Genomic DNA, 22266 nt, shown 5'->3' with positions numbered 1-22266 from the left:
ATGGATATCATACTATTCCTTCGAATTTCATAATAATATATTTATCTTTCCGATTCTATACCAGTGTCAATCAAATTGGGCAATATCTTCCAATATTTTTTGTCTCTCTTCCAGCGTAATAATTTAACACCTCCGTTAAAAGAGCATTAATTTATTAAAGCTGTAAATAAACATATTTGAAAATAGCAAGCGCGAGCGTCAGAGCTAGCTATTATTATCCCGTACCCCATACCCTTAATCCGCGATACATATTTCCCAGGACATATATTTTTTTTCATTCTCTCTCTTTTTAGTGCCATTTCAACAAAATTTTGTCATCATCGTTGCCTAAGAACTTTCACTTCAAAAATCGAAAAATTTATAGAACGATAATCGTAAAAGTATAATTTAACGATAATCGAAACATGCGCAAAAGTATCATAGCCTTGCATGCGGCAAACTTTATTATTGCAATTGAGAACTAACTGCGTTTTATTGTTGGGAGAGACCACCATGGGTGGTGGTGTGACAGCAGCTTATTAAACGTGTATGTGTGTGTGCGTGCGTGTGATATGTGTTCAAGTTTTCTATTAGTATGCCGATGGTGTATTAGTAATAAATTAACCTTCTATGAAGAATAAATATTGATGTATATACGTGCAACTCATCAGTGCAGTGGACACCAACACAAAGTTAATCATTAAATCAATCGAATTTGCATGATCACGGCCAAAGAGCTGTGAATTGCTGCTGTTGGATGGACTTTAACGTGTTTACCGGCTATGTCAATTACGTGTAAAATATTTCTTAATATAATGAGCGCATGGAAATTGTTGCAACGACGATGTTACGATATTCTTTCGTACAAATATTCGCTCCTGGTGATACTAATTGCATTTACCTGCATATTCATCGGTATCATACACTTCGGAGAGGTTAGGATTCACATACGAGTAACTAATATTTATTCGTTAATTTATTTCTTTTTCATTTATTACATTCTATTTTTATCTTCTTTCGAATTTTATTCATTAAAATTATGATTTAGTTTTATGATATATTCAATTTTAAATGACTATAATTACGTCATTGCATTATCTCGTAGATAAACTTAATTATATTTTGGAGGGAAATTTGTAAAATTATTTATTGTCGGCATTTTGGATTCTTTCTAGTATTAGAAATATTTTTTATTATTTTTCTATTAAAAAATAATTTTATTTGTTTTTATTTAAAAATATTTATATTTTTTATGTATTTCTATCAAAATTCAAAATAATTTGTGTTAATTTACTATAGGTTTGGTTGGCATGGAGTAAAGAAAAATATGAAGCTGTTTTTCATTCCTTCAATGACAATATATTAGGGAAATCTTTTCAAAAGAAATTGTGCCAGCATGTACCTATTGATGTAGTCTATACATGGGTTAACGGATCTGATCCACATTTTTTAAAAAGTCTTCAAAAACATATTCCTATTACTGATAGTAATACAGTTTCTTCAAGGTTCAGCGATAAAGATGAGTTAAGATATTCTTTGAGATCGTTAGAAATGTATGCGCCTTGGGTCAGACATGTTTATATCGTTACCAATGGGCAGATTCCAAGTTGGTTGGATATGGATAATCCTAGGATGACTCTTGTTACTCATGATGATATTTTTCTTGATAAAAGTCATTTACCAACTTTTTCTAGTCCAGCTATCGAAAGTCATATTCATAGGTATATTGCTTAAATTTTAATTTTTTTCTATTTGTCAATACACAATAGATAAATTGTACATTGGTCATGTAAATGATTTTGTATTTCTAGAATTCCTGGTATTTCTGATAAGTTTCTATATTTTAATGATGATGTAATGCTTGGCGCTGAAGTATGGCCAGAAGATTTTATAACTCAAGCGGGTGGTCAAAAAGTGTATCTAGCATGGTGGGTTCCTGACTGTTCTGATATTTGTCCATGGGCTTGGGTAGGTGATGGTTCATGTGATCCTGCATGCAATACAACTCTATGCGAATTTGATGGTAATTGGCTTTTACAATTTTTGATGACGGTATGATTTATTTGCATTTTTATAATATCTTTCCTATTTAGGCGGAGATTGTAATTCTACTTTATTATCTACTGATAGTGAGCCATTCGAGGAAGAAAATGATTATCCATATAAATACTTACAAATAATAGAAGATAAAAATAAATCTACTACTATGTTATACGGTAACTCAGAAGTAATAAATAATAGCGCTGTAGTTGCATCGGTGCATACTGCAACAATTACTCATAGAACATTAAATTCAAAAAATCATAGTTCTTCTACAAGTGATATTAAAAACCTTTCTGATATCAAAGAATATTATGATAATAATAAAACAATAAGACTCAGCGAAAGCAATGACTTACCTGATAATATACTTGGAAATTTTAATCATACTAAATTACATATACAATTAAAACGCTACCTCAATGATGATATCATTAATCTAGTACAAGGAAATAACACTATTAAGTCAAATAAATTCAAGTATAGCGATCAATGGAAACATAAAAAAAGACAGCTTGATACGTATGCGGAATCCTTGCTGCATGTTAATAAAATATATAATATAATTTATGGCTTTGACAGAAGAAAAGTTCCAGCTCATATGCCACATTTGATAGATAAATGGATTGTTAATAGTATGCAAAGAAAATTTGAGTCTGATTTTATTAAAACTTCTAGTCATAAAGTGAGAAATCCGGAAGACATGCAATTTGCATTCTCATATTTCTACTTTTTAATGAGTGAGAACCTGTACATACCGGTTGGAGATATATTTGATAAATTCGATACTGATAAATCAGGGTAAGAAATATTACATCATTTCATTTCATTTATAGTTAACTTATAATAAATATAATAAAATAATATTGATATATATATATATATATTTTTAGAACTTGGTCGGATAGAGAAATACGAACACTTTTATCTAGATTGTATCCTTTACCATTAGATTATAACTTGGTTGTAGAGTTTGAAGATTCAATTATTAATTGTTCAAAACATTTGATACTTAAAGAAGATATCAAAGCACCACCTGGTGAAAGATATTTAGATTCTACTTTGGTTAGTAAACAATAAAATGTAAAATTTGTTGGCTAATATTATTAAACGAAAATAATGATCTTTTTTATTAAATATATAGCCTGTAGTATCTAAAGAATTAATATCAAATTGTGATTGGGTTGCATCAAAAATTGAGGCAAAATTTGGCGAATGTAAACGTTACAAACACGAAGTTATAAAAGCAGGAAAAAATGAGATATTTGAAATGTTAACCAGTAACGTGTCTCTAACTGTGCAGCTTTTAGATGAGATTAGACGTGATCCAAAGTAAGTTTTACTTTGATGTATTAAATAAAAAAATAACATATTAATTATAATTTTGTATATATTACAGAAAATTTATATGTTTAAATGACGATATGGATCCGTCACGTAATTCAGAAAATGAAGTAGTACGAGCATTATTGAATGATTTTTATCGTTCGTTGTATCCTTTAAAAAGTACATTTGAACTACCTCCACAATTTCGTAATAGATTTTCTTATCGCGAAGAACTTATCGAATGGAGATCAAATCGTGCAAAAACGCGAAACTTATTATTATTGCTCATAGTTTCATTATTTATTATTACGATTTATCATTTATCTTATTATCATATACGAAGAATATTTCGAATTCGCACATTACCTACTCTTCTTATATAATTATATCTAACGAACAGATATTTTTTCAATATTGAATTATTCGTATACATATAAGTTTTAATAGTAAGGTGAGAAGAGAAAAAGAAAATAGTCGGTCAAATCGGTATAATCCGATTTATTTATAGAGACACTTACCTTCAGTTAGAAGAATTAATCAGATTTTATCTCAGGAAAAATATTAATTATACATATACTCACACACATGCAATTTTTTTATTTTTAAGTGATTTACGTATTAATAAAAGAAAGAGAAAGAGAGAGAAATAGAAAGAAAGAAAAAGAGAGAGAGAGAGAGAGAGAGAGAAAAAAAAAGAAAGTTATTTCAGTAAACAAATTTATCATTCAATCATAAAACCATTCTTATACGGACATTTTTCATTATTAAATATAAACAATTAACAGTTGGGGTTGTATGCACATATTTACAACGAATTTTTAAAAAAGTGAAAAAAGAGCAACACATTGTTATTAGATAAAAATTATTATGATATACTGTTGAAAGTATGTGATACTTTGCATGACTTTGAGAGATTCTTTTCTAAAAAATAAGTAACAGCGTCTTAACTGTGATATGTGATAGATATTAATAATTATCTTTCTATGAAATAGAAATATATATGTATATAATATTGTTGATCTTATATAAATAACAAATTTTCATAGGTAAAGAAGAAAAGGAAAGAAAAAAAAGTTAAATAACAATTTTCATAGCTTTTTCTTCTGTGTATTTTAATATCTAAATATTAAAAACGTAAAAATACTAATTTTAAGTGTAACTGAAATATTTGCTAATCATGAATGATACAAAATGAGTAAACTATATAATAGCTTAGTTTTTATGTAACGCGTGCAAAGGATATTACCTTATCAGTTTGTTATAATTTTATTAAGTACTATGATATTATTATTATTTAAAGAAACAGTAACTAAAGACTTGAGTACAAGCCAAATTTTTATTTGTACAAATCAATTGTTTAATTTTTTATATTCTAGTTAGATATAACTGATTGTGAGTGGTATATTTTATTTAATTAATTGATATTTAATATAGTCAAAGTAAATGGCTTCATTACTTAACATATAAAGTGTATATATTAAGAATAAATAAAATTTGCATATCTATATCTATATATAAATGTTCCAAATAAAATTGAAGAAGAAACAAAACTAGTCATTTACATCTAAATAAAAATAATAAGATAAATATGTATTCAGGTACACGATGTTGAACAGAAGATTTTTTTTCTAAGCTTAATCGATGATACATTGTACACAACAGAGAGAAAAAAAGAAAGAAAGATAGTAAATAAAATATATTTACTAATAATAAGTGAATATATACGGGATGTCCTGTAACTGATGATACAAGCGAGAAGAGGGTGACAAATTTTCATATTTATTTTTCTCTAAAACAAAGCCTTGTATAAACAAATTTTATTTTACATTTTTGATTTAATTTTTTTATGTAAAATCACCTTCTGCTCGCTTATACCATCAGTTACAGGACACCCTGTATATATTCATAGAGTTGATATATAATATAATATGTGTGTCATATAATTTTTATTAATATATAATTATATTATATATTAACTACGTTTAGAACAAATAATATTATTTATATAAAAGTGTATATGTACAAACGTATGTCAATAACAAATTTTCTGTAATTAAAAGAAAATACAACAAAAAAGAACAAAAAACCATAATATTCTAACGAAGACAATACTGGTGATATTAACAAGAAATTATCTCGACACCATTTTCTGTGCAATTATAAAGAAATCATATAGATATATATATATATATATATATATGTATACATACATATAAGTATAATACTTGTTATATGACGGCTGCACCAACATATATATGTCAAATAAACTACATATATGTCACTCTTTATATACATGTATTAAAACAACTTTGAAATAAACTCGATTTGTTTTATGCTGATAACAAAAAAAATTAAAATATTAAAAAACAAATAAAAAATATAAATTAAAAACTGTGGCAGATTTTTTCAGAAAAAAATTAATCTACGTTTTGAAACGCGTTTTAATAATTTTATTATGGAACAAGCTAACAATAAAGGAGATTCAAATTGACTAATTGTAGAAATTTCAAATACACTGTATACATTACTATCATGATTTAGATTGTTTTTGCTTACATAGAGGAGGACATTGAGGATGTCGAAGATTGCGTGGACCTATCATTCCTTCTTGTAATCTAGCACATTCGCTCATCCATATAGCAACACTTGCTACGTCTTCTGCAGATAAACGAGGACCTATACCTGTAACACGTAATATATTACAACCCCATATGAGCCGTTTATTTCGAAAATGGCCTAAGTCCATTTTTCAGTTATTTACTGTAGTAACATTTGCGGAAAAAAATGGACTTAAAAAATAAAATAAGAAAAATAAGATAAAAATTAATTAGTAAATTAATAAAAATTAGAATTTAAATTGTTAATAAAAAAAAGATATACCTGGAATATTTGGATAATACGAAAGTAACTGAGTATTAGCGATTCTGAATTTTTTTCTTTCTTTAGCTATCGACACGTCACTTTTATTGGACGAATTTCTTCCATTTTCGTCATCGTTTGTTACGTTCTTCAGTTTATCTTCGCTTTTAGATGATTTCGTTTGAGAATCTTCCAAATTAAAGGATTTACTTGCTTCTATTGTAAAATCAGAAGCATTGCTATCCTCTTCGTGTTTCAATGTTCTATCCGATGAGGATTCTTCTGTGTTATTATTACTGCACGAAATTTTATCTTCGACATTATTCGAATCCTCTACTCGGGTCGAACAACTTCTACTACTTTCTGGCGATAAGATCGCTAAAGAGAATCAAATCGTTAATTAAATATTTAATTTATTATTTTAATTCATTTTTATTTGTATTAAAGTAAGAATTCGAAAGTTATTTACTGTTCGATGAATCAGCAGCTTCCTTAGAGATTAAATTCAAATCTAAATTAACATCAGCTTCGGTATCTTGACTAGTAATCGAATATACTCGATCAATGGAAATATTATCAATAGATTCATGTCCTTTCGAAGATGAACTACTGTTAGATTCGTCGAATACAAGAAATTCTGTTGGATCTTCATCCGATGAACTTCTTTCGCTACCATCGCATCTAAGACCGGCTAAATATCTATAAATAAGATTAAAATAATTCGAATGTATTATTTTTGCTATCTATTATACTTCTATTTATTTTGTCAATATTTTAAAAATGTTTTTTCTTCTATATATTCTGTAAATATATCTTTCTTCTAATATTTTGTAAAATACATTGTTAATGTATACAATTATTTTGTTGAGTATAATTAATAATTTGTCAGTATTTTAATTAGATAATCAGTATATATATTGATATTATATAATTATAAATATTGATCCAATATAAATAGGAGTCATATTTGAATGTATTATATTTAAGAGATTTAGTGTTCTATAAAACGCACAGACCCATAAATTTCCATGAATAATGTAACAGGAACCATGGCCGATCCACCATCGGGTTCATGAGTAAATAATTCACAGATCATAATCATTGTCTCACGTAAACTAGATCCTAAAAGGCCAACGGCTATTGCCAAAAATTTTTTCACTTGGCACTTTCGACGAAATTTTCCTATCATCATTATTAAATTTAATTCTTTACGATCGAGACACAAGCATTCCCAACGACGTGAGATAACATCGACGGGTAAAGTCTTATTATAATCTAAAAAAAAAAAAATGACCAAATTTATTCTTTCATTAACTTCTTATATATATTGTACATTTCTTACTTAAATTATTTTTATTTATTTTTTTATCTTTATGTAAGAGATAATTATATATCTCTCATATTACTACTTACAAAGAGTAATGTTGTTTGATAATTATTATTATTGTCTTCTTATTATATTCCAATTATTTCTACATAATATTTTATCTTTATATACTATAATTAAAATCTATTAATGTGTGACTAACAAGGCACGATTGTTCAACAATTTAACTTTATCTACTTCTACTTATTTTTCAATTATATATTCAATGTAATTAAATAAATGAAAAATATCGTACCTCCAAATTGACGAAGAAGAACTCTAAGGAATCCGAGTGTTAGACCAGAAGCTGTACTTGGTGGTGGATATTCTAATCTTAATTTAACCGGTGGTTCCTCGCCATCAGCCAACGCACGAAAATACGCACTGGACCATCTCAAAAGATCATAAGGTTGAGTTCGTATAGCTGCTTTACAAAATTGTTTCAATATCGTTGGTAATCTTGGTGGTATTGTTACTTTCTGATCAGAAGTCCCTTGTTCTATCAATGGCATTGTTGCTTTGATAGATATTTAATGAACCAACATGTAGTCACAATTAATTAATGTCTAACTTATCAAATTCAAAGTTTCAAGTAGGAATCGCGTGGATAAATGTTGGAGCATAAATGAGAGCTGTGGCTTAAGCTCATTTTGTTGTCCTTTCTTACTATTCTAGATCACCAAGGAAACGACGTTTAGTAAAACGGTGTTGTAAGGAAATCAATATTCTAAGCGAGAAACACGTGTTCTAATTTTTAACCTGAATACCAATAGTCTTGTTGCATGCAAATTGGAAAACAAAAATTCAAACAGAATTGGATTAATAAATTTATATAATATAACAAAATAACAAATGAGATAGAAAAATATAATCATTTACAATGTTAGAACAAATTTGTTTAGAATTTTATTTTTATTTTATGCGTGTGTGAGACGCACAAATGTAGTACATCCCCCGATGACAACGCAAGGGATATCTAGACCTGTTAATATTATCAAACTAGGGTTGTGATTACGGCCAGCATGCGGGTGCCCAGCTTTGAATTTGACCGCACTCCAACATGGAATCCCACGATTTTCTACGTCGAAGAACTTTTTCGAACAGTCATCGACTTGCCATCACTTTTAGCAGAATTAAGTGTTGCATTTAGGAGTACTGTGATCCAGAAGGGTACCCGTATACTTTTTTAGCTAATATCGATGACGTGTTGTAGGGTAGCACGCGACTATAATTATATCATTAAATTACTAAAGCGTGCCTATTTTCCAGGGTTAATCTAATTCTCGTGTTAGTGTAATTGGGATTATTAGAACTCATATAATTTTATATAAATTTGATACACGTGTATTGTATTATATCTATCGGAAGATAATATATTTTATTACAAAAAAAAAACAAATTAAATGCGTGCATGATAATTATGATATATAAATAAATCGCATATGTTTAAATATTACCATAACATTTATAAAAAGAACATCATATTATTTGTGGAATTGTGTCAAGTTACGATTTAAAAATATCGACCATGACGAAACGCGACTAACGATTTTTCCACGAAATCCTATGTCGCATCTGCGTACTTATTTCCAGCTTGTACACCCTTCGCTTGAGAAAATCCAACGAAATTCGACAATACCTCCAACGGTTAACTCGTGAGAAACGCGAGGGGAAAAAGTCTTTTAAAAGGAGAGCATTTTCTTCTTGCCTAGAAGCTTCGTATTATTAAAAGAACTTAACGTATATAAATACATTTTCCCTATTTTCTTTTCAATCAATTATACGTACACGCATATGTATGTATGTATGTATACGTATAATCTGTATTAAATCAACGAAAGAATTCAAACGAGAAGAATTATTTAAATTTTCACACGGTCTCGATCGAATACCGCCATATTTAAAACCCGTTTCGTTTGATATTACGAAAGGGATGATGATGACGACGACGACGACGAGGATGATGTCCTGAATCTTCCCCAACAAAAAATTTAACAAAAAATCTAAACAAAGTGAACAAGGATGAACGAATAAAAGACGTTCCCACAGTGTCTCGTCCTTATGGTGTTCTTATTATGTAAATTTCTAGGAGCACGTGCCTCGCTTCGGTAACGTCTTTTCTAACAGTAGGATCACGTAGTTTCTTATTTTATTTCTATGGCAGAGAGAGAGAAAGAAATAGAGAAAAACGGTCCGTGAATAAAAATGGTCAACGTCTAGTAAGACCTGTGTAACTGGATACCAAATCTTGCCCAAGGGCAATTCGCACGGCTATTTAAATTATTGTAAGTGAACGAAGAAAAAAAAAAAGAAAAAGAAACAAACATATTTCGTCGATTTAACTTCCAGTTCTTTCGAATTTAACTGCACGTTTCTTTTAAAAAAAAAAAACAAGTTCAACTAACGTTCTCATTCATTATGTAACACTTTTGAATTATTAACGAAATCCGTTGAATTGATTTATATGCATATGTACGTATATATCTCGAATTTGATATCTTTAATTAGATTTTATAAATGATTTCTTATTTCTAATTATTTTCATTTATGATAACAAAAATATTCATGTGTTGTGGCGTAACGTTTCAATTAAATATTATTGAAATGTAACAAATTATATATGCTGAAGTGAACAAAAAAAATAATATTTCATTTATTATTATTATTATTAAAATAATTAAAAATATACAAATATTTCGAATATATCAGAACATTTCTAATAATGTTAATAAATTTAAATGTCAGTTAGAAACATACGTCGGTTATAAGTACGGATAAAATCAGTTTATCTGAAGCAAGGAGTGCACCTGGAAGTTAAGGGGTCCAGTTGGTGAATCTGTAGGGTAAGTTCCCATAGTTCAAGGGAAAGAAATAGAAAAGAGAAAAATCGAACTTTTACGCAAGCAACAGGCACGAAACGTAGGAACAGGTATATAGAACCTACTGACGGATATCTGTTAGGGGGTCGATTTCTCCCCTTGACAGGGTGAGATCACGAACATTGCTTTGGAATAGGGGAAAACAGGACCAAATGCAGAAGAAGAAGCAGAAGCAGAAGCAGAAGAAGAAGAAGAAGAAGAAGAGGAGGAGCAATTAAAAAAAAAAAAGAAAATAAAAGGAAGGAAGGAAGGGAGAGACCGGTCCTGCAGAATAGAAGGTAGTATTGTGTTGAGCCCTTTTTCCCAGGACCTTCTCTCCCCCAAGTGTACGAATGAGACCCACATGTGTGTCCTTGGGTGGGGCCCTTCTTCCAAAGTATATAAGGACTGCCAGTGGCAAACAGAAGCACAGAACAGCTCGATCGTCTGTGGAGAGAGCATCGAGAGAGCATCGTGAGAGCATCGTTACAAAGTATTGTGGCTCTCTCCTCTCTCTCTCTCCCCCCTCTTCTTTACTTTCAATCTTCATCATCGTCATCGTCATATTTGGACATCTTCTACCATAACGGGAGTCAGCGAGAAGGAAGAGCCATGATCAACCAACGGTGTTAACACGATAAACAAAGAAGAAGAAGAAGGAAGGAAGGAAGGAATCAATCAAAATGATTCAACTATCTAATCGGAGGTGTTCCTATTATTTTTTCTGTCGCAGATCAATCAACCTACTCACTTGGAGAATACTATTAATGGTGAGTCTTGTCTCGGCTTTTTATTTTTTTTATTTGAATACAACTATATATCCAGCATATACGATCTTGGTGCTTCGATAGACTAAACTAAAGTTTGTGATATATATTTATCTTGATTTTATTTTGACATTGATATTATATTTTTGGATCTTTAAATAATCTACGCTGTTCTGTTTCGTGAATTCTTGAAAATATTTCTATTTCATCTATCGTCTTCGTAATTATTTTTTTGAAAGGATCTTTGGTATATATATATATATATTTGTTTTCAATAATATATACTTTCGTATATTTTATGAAGATGAGTGTATTCACGAAACAGAATATCGTGATAAACAAATTAATTCGTTTAAATTAATTAACATTCGAAATTTCATGACTCGGCCCTACTCTATCCAGGTACTAAGATCCAATCAAAATTATTTAACTAAATTATCGTTTAAATTCATTTTATTCTTTCATTTGATTTATTTTCCTATTTCCTTATGTTATTTTTCTTTTTAATTTCCTTTTTTTTTTTTCTTTTTCTTTTGTTATGTTAAATCCTTTTTAAGTTTCTTTATTATTTAAGTAAATGATTATTTATTTATATTTTATATAATTTTATTATTATTTAGTTTAATATATTTATTTTCCTTAAAAGATGCACACACTTACACTCTCTCACGCACACAAACTTGTCTATTAGAAAATAGATATATGTAGATAAAAATCTGGACATTTTCATCTATTTTGAACCATTAATTTGGTAATTAGATTCCTTCAGTTGATATAAATGATAGATTAATACCTATTCAACAGTTGTGAATCATGTACACACGCGAGATATCTAATCATTTTTATTTCTTATATCGTCCTGTACCTTTCACAAACACTATATTATATAGACACTAACTATCTTAGAAATCTCTTCTATATATTAGAGTAGTTAAAATATTTTATTCCAAAAGCAAAAATAAAAAAGATAAAGTATTACGATAGTTTGGCACGGTAGTGTAAAACGCATTAATATTCCTAATAACGTAGATCATAAATAAAAGAAGCACAAAAGTGATTCAAAGAATGGCAAGAAATGCATAAGTATTATTTACGTATCTGCTGCACATTGTATTATCTTTCTATTATTACTCTCTATGACTATTACTATTATACTTTTTTCTTTTTACATTTTCGAATGTAAGCACGCCGCTTAGTAGTACCTAAACACGTACCTGTTACTGTACATTTTTCATAATCATTGTCTCGTTAAAATCATTTCCCTTTTTTATTTTTCTCTCGATATAACGTAAACAAATAGAAAACATTCTTTTTTCTAAATATAGCTTTTTTGATATCGAGCCTTTTAGCATGGTAGTTTTATAAAAAGAAATAATAATTCGAACCATGAGATGCATCCTGTAGTATTATCTATAAATTTCATTTCTACGTAGTTAGTGCTCAAAGATTTCTTTAAGAACTCGTTGGACTTCGTTTTATCTGTGGGATGTCTTTTTGTGAAAGAAAGAAAAAATATTAACAAAACAAAAATAGAAAGGAACGAATGGAAAAAAAAAAGTAAAGAAAACAAAGAAAATCCAAATTTTTAACACCGTCGCATGCGAAAGTAAATATTACATTTTATAAATACAATCCTGTGATGAACGGTTTTTATCCTTTTTATAGTTAAAATAAAAACATATATGTATTTATAAATATATATATATATGAAAAAGAGAGTAACACAGATACGAATACATGCAAAAACATATAATAAAAATAATAATTTGTTGAAAGGCATATCACATCGGATATACTGGCCAAGTTGTCGTCAAGAAAATGAAAACAAAAAAAACAAACAAACAAAAAGAAAAATGTTTTTTGATTCAAGTCTGGCAGATCTTAAAATCATCTAGAGCATTTATATATTTTTTCCTTCTATACATATATATTTTCATCTTTCTCTCTCTTATATTATTTTTATTCTAATTTATTTACACATACACACATAAATATATATTATATATATAAATATATATAGAAATATTTGATAGATGATACGAACACGGTCGACGACTGAAGACATTGTGAGAAATCTTGAATTGAGAAATGTGATTATAGATTATTATTATTATTATTATTAAAAAAAAAAACTTAGAAATTAATAATGCAAGACTGATTTATATTAGACACATTAGATTTTATTCTTTTATAATACAGTCCTGTTTTTTCATGCATTGAAATGATATCAATATCACGTAAACGCAATAATCAGAATGACATAAACCAAGAAATACTTTGTATTCTGTAACCGTGACATATTTGCCATTTTTATTTTGAAAGAGTAGAAAACATATACGATAATTGTTTTTTAACATAACTGCAAAAAAATCAAAATTCATTATTCGTGAATTAAATGTTTTCATAATATAACAATATAATTACACAAATATAGTCACTTCGTCATAGAATATTGAACAAGTATTATGACATAAATATAACTATGATATCGACACAAATGAAACACAATTGTGATTTAATGAATTAATAATAAAAAGGCATAGTTGTTCGATTTGATAAATTCACGTTGAAATATATTTCATATTTGACATTATCTAAATTTCGAATGATTTGAAGGAAACGTAATTTGCAATAAAAGAAGGTACTCTGTTTTTATTAAATTAAAATCAAATATCTGGATTAATAATATTTACAGTATTAGAACAAATTAATAAATAGATTAATTGACAAAATTCAAATCTCTATTAATCAGATTAACAAAACATATTGCATTGAATTCAAAAAAAAATTCTTTTGATTAAAATAAATTGTTAAAATTCACTCAGAAACACGATCAACATTAAACGAAAAATATTACACAAGAAAATAATAAATTAGATATATCATTTTTACACGTAACTTATAATAGTTAAAAATTTCATGGGAGTTTTCATTATCAATCATTTTCTCAATAAAAACTTTCGGCTTTATTAGAAATTAATTAAATTTTTCAACTTCACTGGCACCCTTTGATCATTATATACTGGATTACAATAAACAAATTTTTAGAGATCACTGATATGTTATAAATTTGAAGTAGAACAGATTATTATAATCAAAATATTGAATTTATATAAATTTATGATCAGACCACTTTCAGAACACACAACATTAATACATACTTTCGCTTACAATTCAGACCTATGTTCGTAAATATTAAAAAACATATAAAAATAAATTGCTTATCAATCGAAAAAGTTGAAGACAGGAAGGAACGAAATATTCTTTGGACATAATAATTGAAAATAATATCACAGTCAAATTTTAAATTTCATTTTTTCCATGATACAAAGTACAGAATATATTTCGAATGCACTTAAATATTTTAGAAAGAAATTTTCAACTATAATAAATAAATAATTGACAAATAATTTGATTTGGAATAATTGAGAATAAATTAACCATTTTGACAATTTTGAGCAATAGAAACAAATAAGTCTAAAACTTGGATTTGGAATAATGAGAAATTTAACAATTTGGAACATTTGGAATCATAGAAAATATAAATATAAAAATATTGAACTTGGATTATAACAAAATATAATACAACGAATTGATGAAATATATTTCAAAATTTTATTGGTCATAAAAATTACAAAAATATTATTTTTGGACGTTACAAATCTCGAGATTATTTTCGGCATCATCAAAATCCGTTTCTATTGGATCAAGTATAACTGAATATCAACAATTCTAATTGGTATATACAATCGATAAGCATATAACAAAAAAAATATATATATATATAAAAAGAAAAAACAAATTATTTTGGCAATATCATCAAAATTCGATTTCAGTGATTTCCTAAGAAAAGAAAAGTTAACCGATAGAAATCAAACATAATAATCAAACATAAACGAATTTGACAGAACAGATCCATTAACAAAGACTCTGATTAATTCATATTTCATGAAATTATAAATCAAATCCTAATGAGATCTCCTAATAAATAAATAATATAATAGAAGACAAATTAGATTAAAAAAAAAAAATTATAATTTATAGTCGAACATCTCTAATTGACAATTAAAAATTGAAATCGCGAAACAAAGCAAAGTATGTGTCTCAAGAAAAAAAGAAGCAACAATGATTCACCGTATTAAATATCAATTTTAATAAACCATTGGCTAAAATATATACCGAAACGATTAGAAGAAAAAGAAATAAAATAAAAATAAAAGCAGTTCGCATTACAGAATCTGTTGAATGAAATAATAATAATAATAACACACAATATGACAATAATAATAATAATAATTAATAATAAACAAAAAATTGAAATGTTTACTCACTTCCGTAAACAACTACGTGGCAATATGGAAAACAATGTTAATTATACGCATATTTATTCATCCATTGTGTACATACTTCCGTAAGAGCAGCCGGTGTGACGATTATTCCTTTTTTCCATTGACCATTCGAACAACCGGAAGTGAACTACCCCTGGATCGTATTCTCATAGAGTAAATAGCGCGAAACGAACGTTTACCCCTCTCTGATTTCATACGACTTACAAATTATATTCCTGGCATCGCTGTGACGATAGAAAAAAAAGAAAAGGAAAGAAAGAAAGAAAGAAAAAACAAACAAGAAAATAGATTTAATTGTATACATCCAAATTTCATTTAAATGCAACCAAAATTACTACGGTTTTTTGACATAATCTGATTAGTATTGTAGACTTTCAAAAATATATTTCATTCGTATTACTCAAAAAAAAAGAAATAATTATTCATAAAAATATACTTCTCTTGAAAAATCATTCAATATTATTCAGATATAATTGAACAAATAATACTGAAATTTATTGAAACCGATCACATCGAAACCAAATGTATCATAATTCATTTAAAAAATATCATTTCAAATAATAATCAAACAGCAGATGTCCCATTTAAAAAAACAACCAACTTTAACTTGATAGAAAATTAACAGTAACTCTTTGTATTAAAGTATATTTATAATTAAATAATTTCAAAATATGATATTTGTTAAAATTCATCACTTAAAAAAAACACACACGCACAAAGACAGAGAAGCAGGATAAAATCTTTCCAAGTTACGATTTTCTAGGGGTAGAAATTTCATGAAATTTGATACACCTAAAACATTTGTTTAGCATCCTTTCTATCTGCTAAAAAGTAATTTATTCATTCAACCGTACGCGAAAATAGCACACATACCTGCATCATTCACCGAAGATTATGAGAATTTGTTACGAAGTGTCTCATTTGGAAATGTTAAATTCAATAACAGAGTTACGTATTTTCTTTTTGTCATCGAATTAATTGATAGAAAAAACAGAGTACCTTTAATATTGAAATTCTAATTCTATATAAATTGAATATAAACAGTTTTGATTTTTATATTAAATGTACACCACAAGTAAAAAACATAACAAACACAAAACAGTTTTATTTTCATACATTCAATTCATAATTCAAAATTGAACTAATAAATATATTTAATGTGTTTCGGCTATTGATATCAAAAATATTTGTTACTGTTGAAATTAATAATAGAAAAGAAAAAAAAACAAATCTAACAAAATAAATCTAAATATGAAATAACAAAAAATGATTACAACACTCGAAGATATTATACCTCGGAAGATACTAAAAAATAACAACTGCTGATAAATGTCGATAATATTACCAAACAGACAGAAAAAAAAAAAAAACAAGCAAACAAAATTCCAACCGAACGTATAAAAATTCACATTAAAAATAATATAAAAGTCTTTTCTTAATCCAATTTTAAAAGTGCATAGATAATTCGAGATGAAAATTCAAACAATTCAATCTTATTATCAACTCCTAACCCTTTTTTTCACGAGATAGCAGCTGGGCCAGTCGAAAAATAGGGAAGCTGAGTGAAAAAAAAAAAGAAAACAGAAATAAAAAAGAAATAACGATTAATAAAAAAATATATATAATTAAAAAAAAAAACGAGCAGAAAAATGAAAACAGATGCAACGTAAGAATTATAATGCAATCGCGAATTCGATATTACAAAACGGAAACGAAAGATATCGTGTTCTCCTCGAAAATTAGCAACTAGAAAAAGAAAAAGAAAGGAAGAAAGAAAAAATAAAAATAAAAATAAAAGAAATCTGAGACCCTCTGACCGAAGAAAATGACAAAGGGCTAGCGAGGCAACTACGAACACACCTAAATACGCACACGCATACATATATACATTTACATATATATAGTGTGTAGGGAATATAAGAAACGACAAAAGGATTAAATTGACCCCACCCCATATAAAATAAATGTCCGCTCTCGTTTCTCTCTTCAACCATATATGTAGAAATGCACTCATACATAGAAATAAAAGCAACCTAAATGCATAAGCAACCTCGACCTATTCTCCTGTTCGGTGATGTAATTTTAGAGGTTCTCTCGAAGAGAAAAAAAACAAGAAAGCCAGCCAATCAGTCAGTCACATTACCTTTTCTTATCAGACTCCATTCTGAACTAATGCAAATCGTGCACGGAAATACCGACTTGTGTTCACACAATCCCCCCCCCCTCCCCCTCTTACCCCCCGCAAACCCCCATGCAACCCTTAATACTAACTAAAACTTTCTCAACGTACCTTCGTGTATTTTAGAATAGTCAAAAGTACAATGGTGTCTTCTGTAGAAAATTTCTTCTAACTAATTTCATTATCGTATCCGTATATACTTTGTTTATTATAATACTATTTATAGAATTTTTCTATTTTTCTGCCGAAATACACTTTAATCATTTAACAGTATCATCGTTATCATCATTATCGTTTCATTATAGTAATTACCAATTTTAATGCCTTACTTGTACTCTCATATACATGTTAACCCTTTTATTTCTCCCTTCAATCTCCCCTCCCTCCCTTTATCCTCAAGTGTGTTTTTTTTTTGTAGCTAACACTCACATTTTTTCAGGTTAACTGTCGGGGATCAACAAACTTCAAGGAAGGGAAGTCAACAGGACTACTATTTAACTTGGGATCATTAGAAGCCAATCAAGGATGCAGAATCAATCGGGTGCAGCTACAACTCTAATCGATAATTATACTTAGAATGATTAATTAATTATTCGAAAAGAAGAAGATGAAGAAACAAGAAGAAAAAGAAGAAAAAAAAAGAAGAAGAAGAAGAAGAATACTCTAGAATTCAAAGAAGATAATAGAAATGATCTAGATGATAATCAAGAATATTAACAGAGACTATTCCAGATCAAGTGAATTATTTAATATTTCGAATAATAATTTATCTGAAAGTATTATGGGGACATTTATTTAACGGGAAAGCTATGAATTTAATCATGCTCAATGACCGATCTCTTTTGTCGTTGTTGTTATTATTGTTGTTGTTGTTATCGTCATCGTTAATGTTACATTAGACTGAAAATAATTTTCATTTTCAAGAAAAAAAATACCGAAAATTAATAATCGTGAAAACAACATGTATTGACAATGGTGTGGATGCTTGAAAATAATCAAAGACAATAATCTGTTAGAAAAAAAATCACAGAGGCATCGCGATAATACAATTTTTAATTGAATAATCATATCTAGTCGATACGCAAATCGAAGTTAACTGATACGAATTGATGAAAAAAAATTACATCGAAAAATAAAGGAATAAATATCTGAAGAATCGTTGACCATACGAAAAGAAAAAATATATGGTTCACTAATAAAAATAAAATAAAACCAAATTCCAAAGTAATATCAAAAGAGAATCAAAGAAACTAACATAGCAAAAATAAAAAAAAATAAAATGGAAGCTAATAGATCCAACTTTGCAGTTTCTAACATTAATAACGCGAATATCGAATATCAAATATAATTCAAATAAATAAAAATAATTGAAGATAATCGATGATAATCCAGGAAGAAAGACGAAATTCAAAAAATCAATTGTACCTTATGAAGAAAAAAATCAAAAGAAAAAGAAATAATCGTATAACAAACTATATTGATGAAAAAATATCCATCGAAATATCTATCGAAAAAACATTTATCGATACATCATCTAATCAAAATATCTTACGAACAAAAATGATACAAAAGATAGAAAAGAAAAATATTTATCGAAATATCTATAAAAACAAATGAAAGAAAATAAAACACCCCAAAGAAGATAAACGCAAATATCTAATAAAATTTCAACGTAGAAATATATAAGAAATGATAGTTGAAAAAAAAAACTGAACAAAAATCAACGCTGCATTCGTAGAGAAGAAAAGTAACACAAAAGCAACAAAAAGAAAAAAATCCCCAAAAAAAATACAGAAAAAGAAACGGGACTCTTTTCAGACCCTAATTCTTCGTTACATTTATTAAATGATCTTTAATGATCAGGAAAAAAGAACTAAAATAAATCGTAATCATACGTGCGAACAAAAAAAAATATCAGATATTTTCGTAGAGGAAGGTACATCTCGTACCTTGAAAACAGTCAAAGAAGAAGTTCGATGAAACCACTTTGAAGCATCACTTCGTGACACATCGTTAGTAATAACAATTCAAATATTTCACAGCAGTTGCTCGGAAAAAAGGAAAAACAAAGAAAACACGAGAAATAAAATTGATCGTTTGATGATCCAAGTCGAAGTCGATAAAAACGATGATCTTAACTCAGGTGATCTAAAACTTGAGATAAAACCATTTGAAGAAGCAGAATTACTCTCACTCATGCAATAGAATTTCGTTAAATTTCTACACCTATTATTATTTACAGAAATATTAACAAGGATTCTTCACACACACATACATTTTCTTTATAGAAGAAAAAAGCAAAAAAAAAAAAAGAAGGAAAGAAGAAGAAGAAGAAGAAAACGAACAAACCAAAATGACAAAACTCAAAAGAGAAACAAATCGACAATTTTTTCTTCGTCTTCTAATGAAATATAATATATCAGGAAACGTTCACATATATATATGTTTCTGATCACGAGCCTCACATATTTAATCGTCGTGTTTGAATCGCGCTACATTCAACGAAAGTAAAAAAAAGAAAAAAAAAAAGAAATGATCTACAATGCCGAACGTCAAAGTTTCGTGCAAAGTACAAAAAAAAATGAAATAAAAAAAAAATGGATAGAAAAGTTCTGACTGTCATCAAACGATCCATATCTAATGTAATAATTTTTGTAATTAATCTCGCAAAGAGAAGCACAAACGATTACATCGTTTTTTTTTTGAAAGATATTTTTATTCGAAAGACACGTAATTATTCGTATAAATGAATACGCCCCTTCGATATATTCAATATCGTATTATATAGAATTATTTGAAAAGAATTATTATCTTCAATATTTATAATTGGTCCGTTAAGAAACAATGGAATTTAGATTCTCTATCGAAATATTCATTTCGATTCGAAGAGTCGAGAAATTTATCGGGCGCAGAATTGTTCATTTGTCTCTACATATATATATTAATATATATAACAATAAATAATACCAAATTAATATTTTATTCACAGTGAATAATAATAATAGAACGGAATTTGTTTGAATAATAGTCTGCAATATATAGCATCGTCATAACACAAAAATGAAAACAAAAATACATATATACGTGATCGATATTGCAGCTACGCTTACACATCTACTAACAATTACATTTGATTACGATAGAAATTGTGAATTTTTGTTATTAAAACTAAAAAAAAAGAAGAAAATACAATTCAATATTAATTACATCGGGGCCAAACGGAAGAAACTAATAATCGCTCGATTAAAATACAGCATCACCTCATATTTTTACTATATTCGTTAAAGAACAATATTCAATTCTGTTCTGATCGAATGGATGATGCAAAGTGAAAATAACAAAACGAAAATAATAATAATTAAACGTGTCTTCTCTACTGAAACGTTTACTACGATTTCAAAATCAAACGCTTAATAAAATAATACACGAGATAGGAAAAAATAATTGTCAAATATATAAAATAAAAAAAACATCGAAACAATTCTCATTTGTGATATCAAAAAAGTTGATGAAAATTGTTCGAATGTAAAACGAGCACACTGCTGATACTCGAAGAAAAAAACCCCTTCAAAATCACACAACGAAATCATCGATTTTTAATTGTTCTAATCAAAGCACAATGGTCTCACCGGTATTTAAAATAAAAAATCCAAATCGAATAAACAAATTGTATACGAAAAAATATACGTAAACAGATAATATAATTCGCATTATCTTACTCGTACACGCCACATCGACGATTAAGATAAAAAAACAAAGTATAATTCTGAGATCGAAAATACTTCGAAGATAATACTCGAAAGAAATAATTAAACGAATCTATCTGAAAAGAAAAAAAATCTGTTTATGAACGTGATATCTATTGTCGAATATGTCAAAACGAAAACAACAAGGAGAATCGAGATATACTTTCAAGGATTAATGTTATTTGCACGTAGACGTTAGAAGCGTAAACATGTGGGTACAATCATCAATCATCGTGGGATTTCAATTTAGAAGATTGGCCAACATCGTGGGATTCACATTCACCGATAAAAAGTAATATATTTTTTTTTATTTTATTTCTTTTAATATATTATAGTTATTTATTTAATTTAATATTATCTGCTCGACAACATTTTTATTCGACAAAATAATAATAATAATATTTCAATAATAAATGATAGAATATTGTTGCGAAAACTTTGACACAATTGGAATTTATAATAATATATTTTGTTAATCTAATTTCTCTGGCAAATGTTACTAACGTTTAACAACAAAATTCAAACTATTATTATACGAAATAAAATTAAAACAATTTTAAAATATGAATTAATCATCATCGAGTCGAGCAGGTAAAAGTATTTTAGATTTTATTTATATTACAAACATTTTTGTATTTTTTATTTCGTATCATTTATTTTATTTTATTACTTTATATTATTATATTTATAAAATATAATTTAGATGTAACATTAATAATAGTAAAAATAAGTACGCTGATGCTCTCTCCACAAAAATCGTGACAGCTGTTTAGTCGTAAGCTTAGGATACGTGTTAA

At 27.8% G+C, this 22266-nt stretch overlaps 2 protein-coding genes and 1 long non-coding RNA gene across 3 annotated transcripts; 2 read left to right on the top strand and 1 right to left on the bottom strand.

Moving 5' to 3' along the window:
• Positions 1 to 328: 328 nt before the first annotated feature.
• LOC106784009 (N-acetylglucosamine-1-phosphotransferase subunits alpha/beta) lies at positions 329 to 3975 on the top strand. The gene is made up of 7 exons (XM_014743085.1): positions 329 to 914; positions 1279 to 1700; positions 1791 to 2002; positions 2073 to 2820; positions 2913 to 3084; positions 3164 to 3351; positions 3419 to 3975. The coding sequence occupies exons 1-7, from the start codon at positions 762 to 764 to the stop codon at positions 3726 to 3728; spliced, it is 2205 nt and encodes a 734-aa protein (XP_014598571.1). The 5' UTR covers positions 329 to 761; the 3' UTR covers positions 3729 to 3975.
• Positions 3976 to 5752: 1777 nt separating this feature from the next.
• On the bottom strand, positions 5753 to 8333 carry LOC106783953 (ropporin-1-like protein). The gene is made up of 5 exons (XM_014742978.1): positions 7827 to 8333; positions 7221 to 7479; positions 6674 to 6903; positions 6226 to 6582; positions 5753 to 6027 (listed from the first exon to the last, which is right to left on the bottom strand). The coding sequence occupies exons 1-5, from the start codon at positions 8080 to 8082 to the stop codon at positions 5876 to 5878; spliced, it is 1254 nt and encodes a 417-aa protein (XP_014598464.1). The 5' UTR covers positions 8083 to 8333; the 3' UTR covers positions 5753 to 5875.
• A 2808-nt stretch (positions 8334 to 11141) lies between these two features.
• On the top strand, positions 11142 to 20252 carry LOC106784008. The gene is made up of 2 exons (XR_001381373.1): positions 11142 to 11198; positions 18163 to 20252. It is a non-coding gene; the product is annotated as an uncharacterized LOC106784008 (long non-coding RNA).
• The last annotated feature ends 2014 nt before the right edge of the window (positions 20253 to 22266 follow it).

Source organism: Polistes canadensis, unplaced genomic scaffold (assembly GCF_001313835.1).
Source record: "Polistes canadensis isolate GaletaPanama2010 unplaced genomic scaffold, ASM131383v1 scaffold_28, whole genome shotgun sequence".
NCBI lineage: Eukaryota > Metazoa > Arthropoda > Insecta > Hymenoptera > Vespidae > Polistes > Polistes canadensis.
The sequence above is the reverse complement of the archived record's forward strand: the minus strand, read 5'-3'. Positions and strand labels throughout refer to the sequence as shown.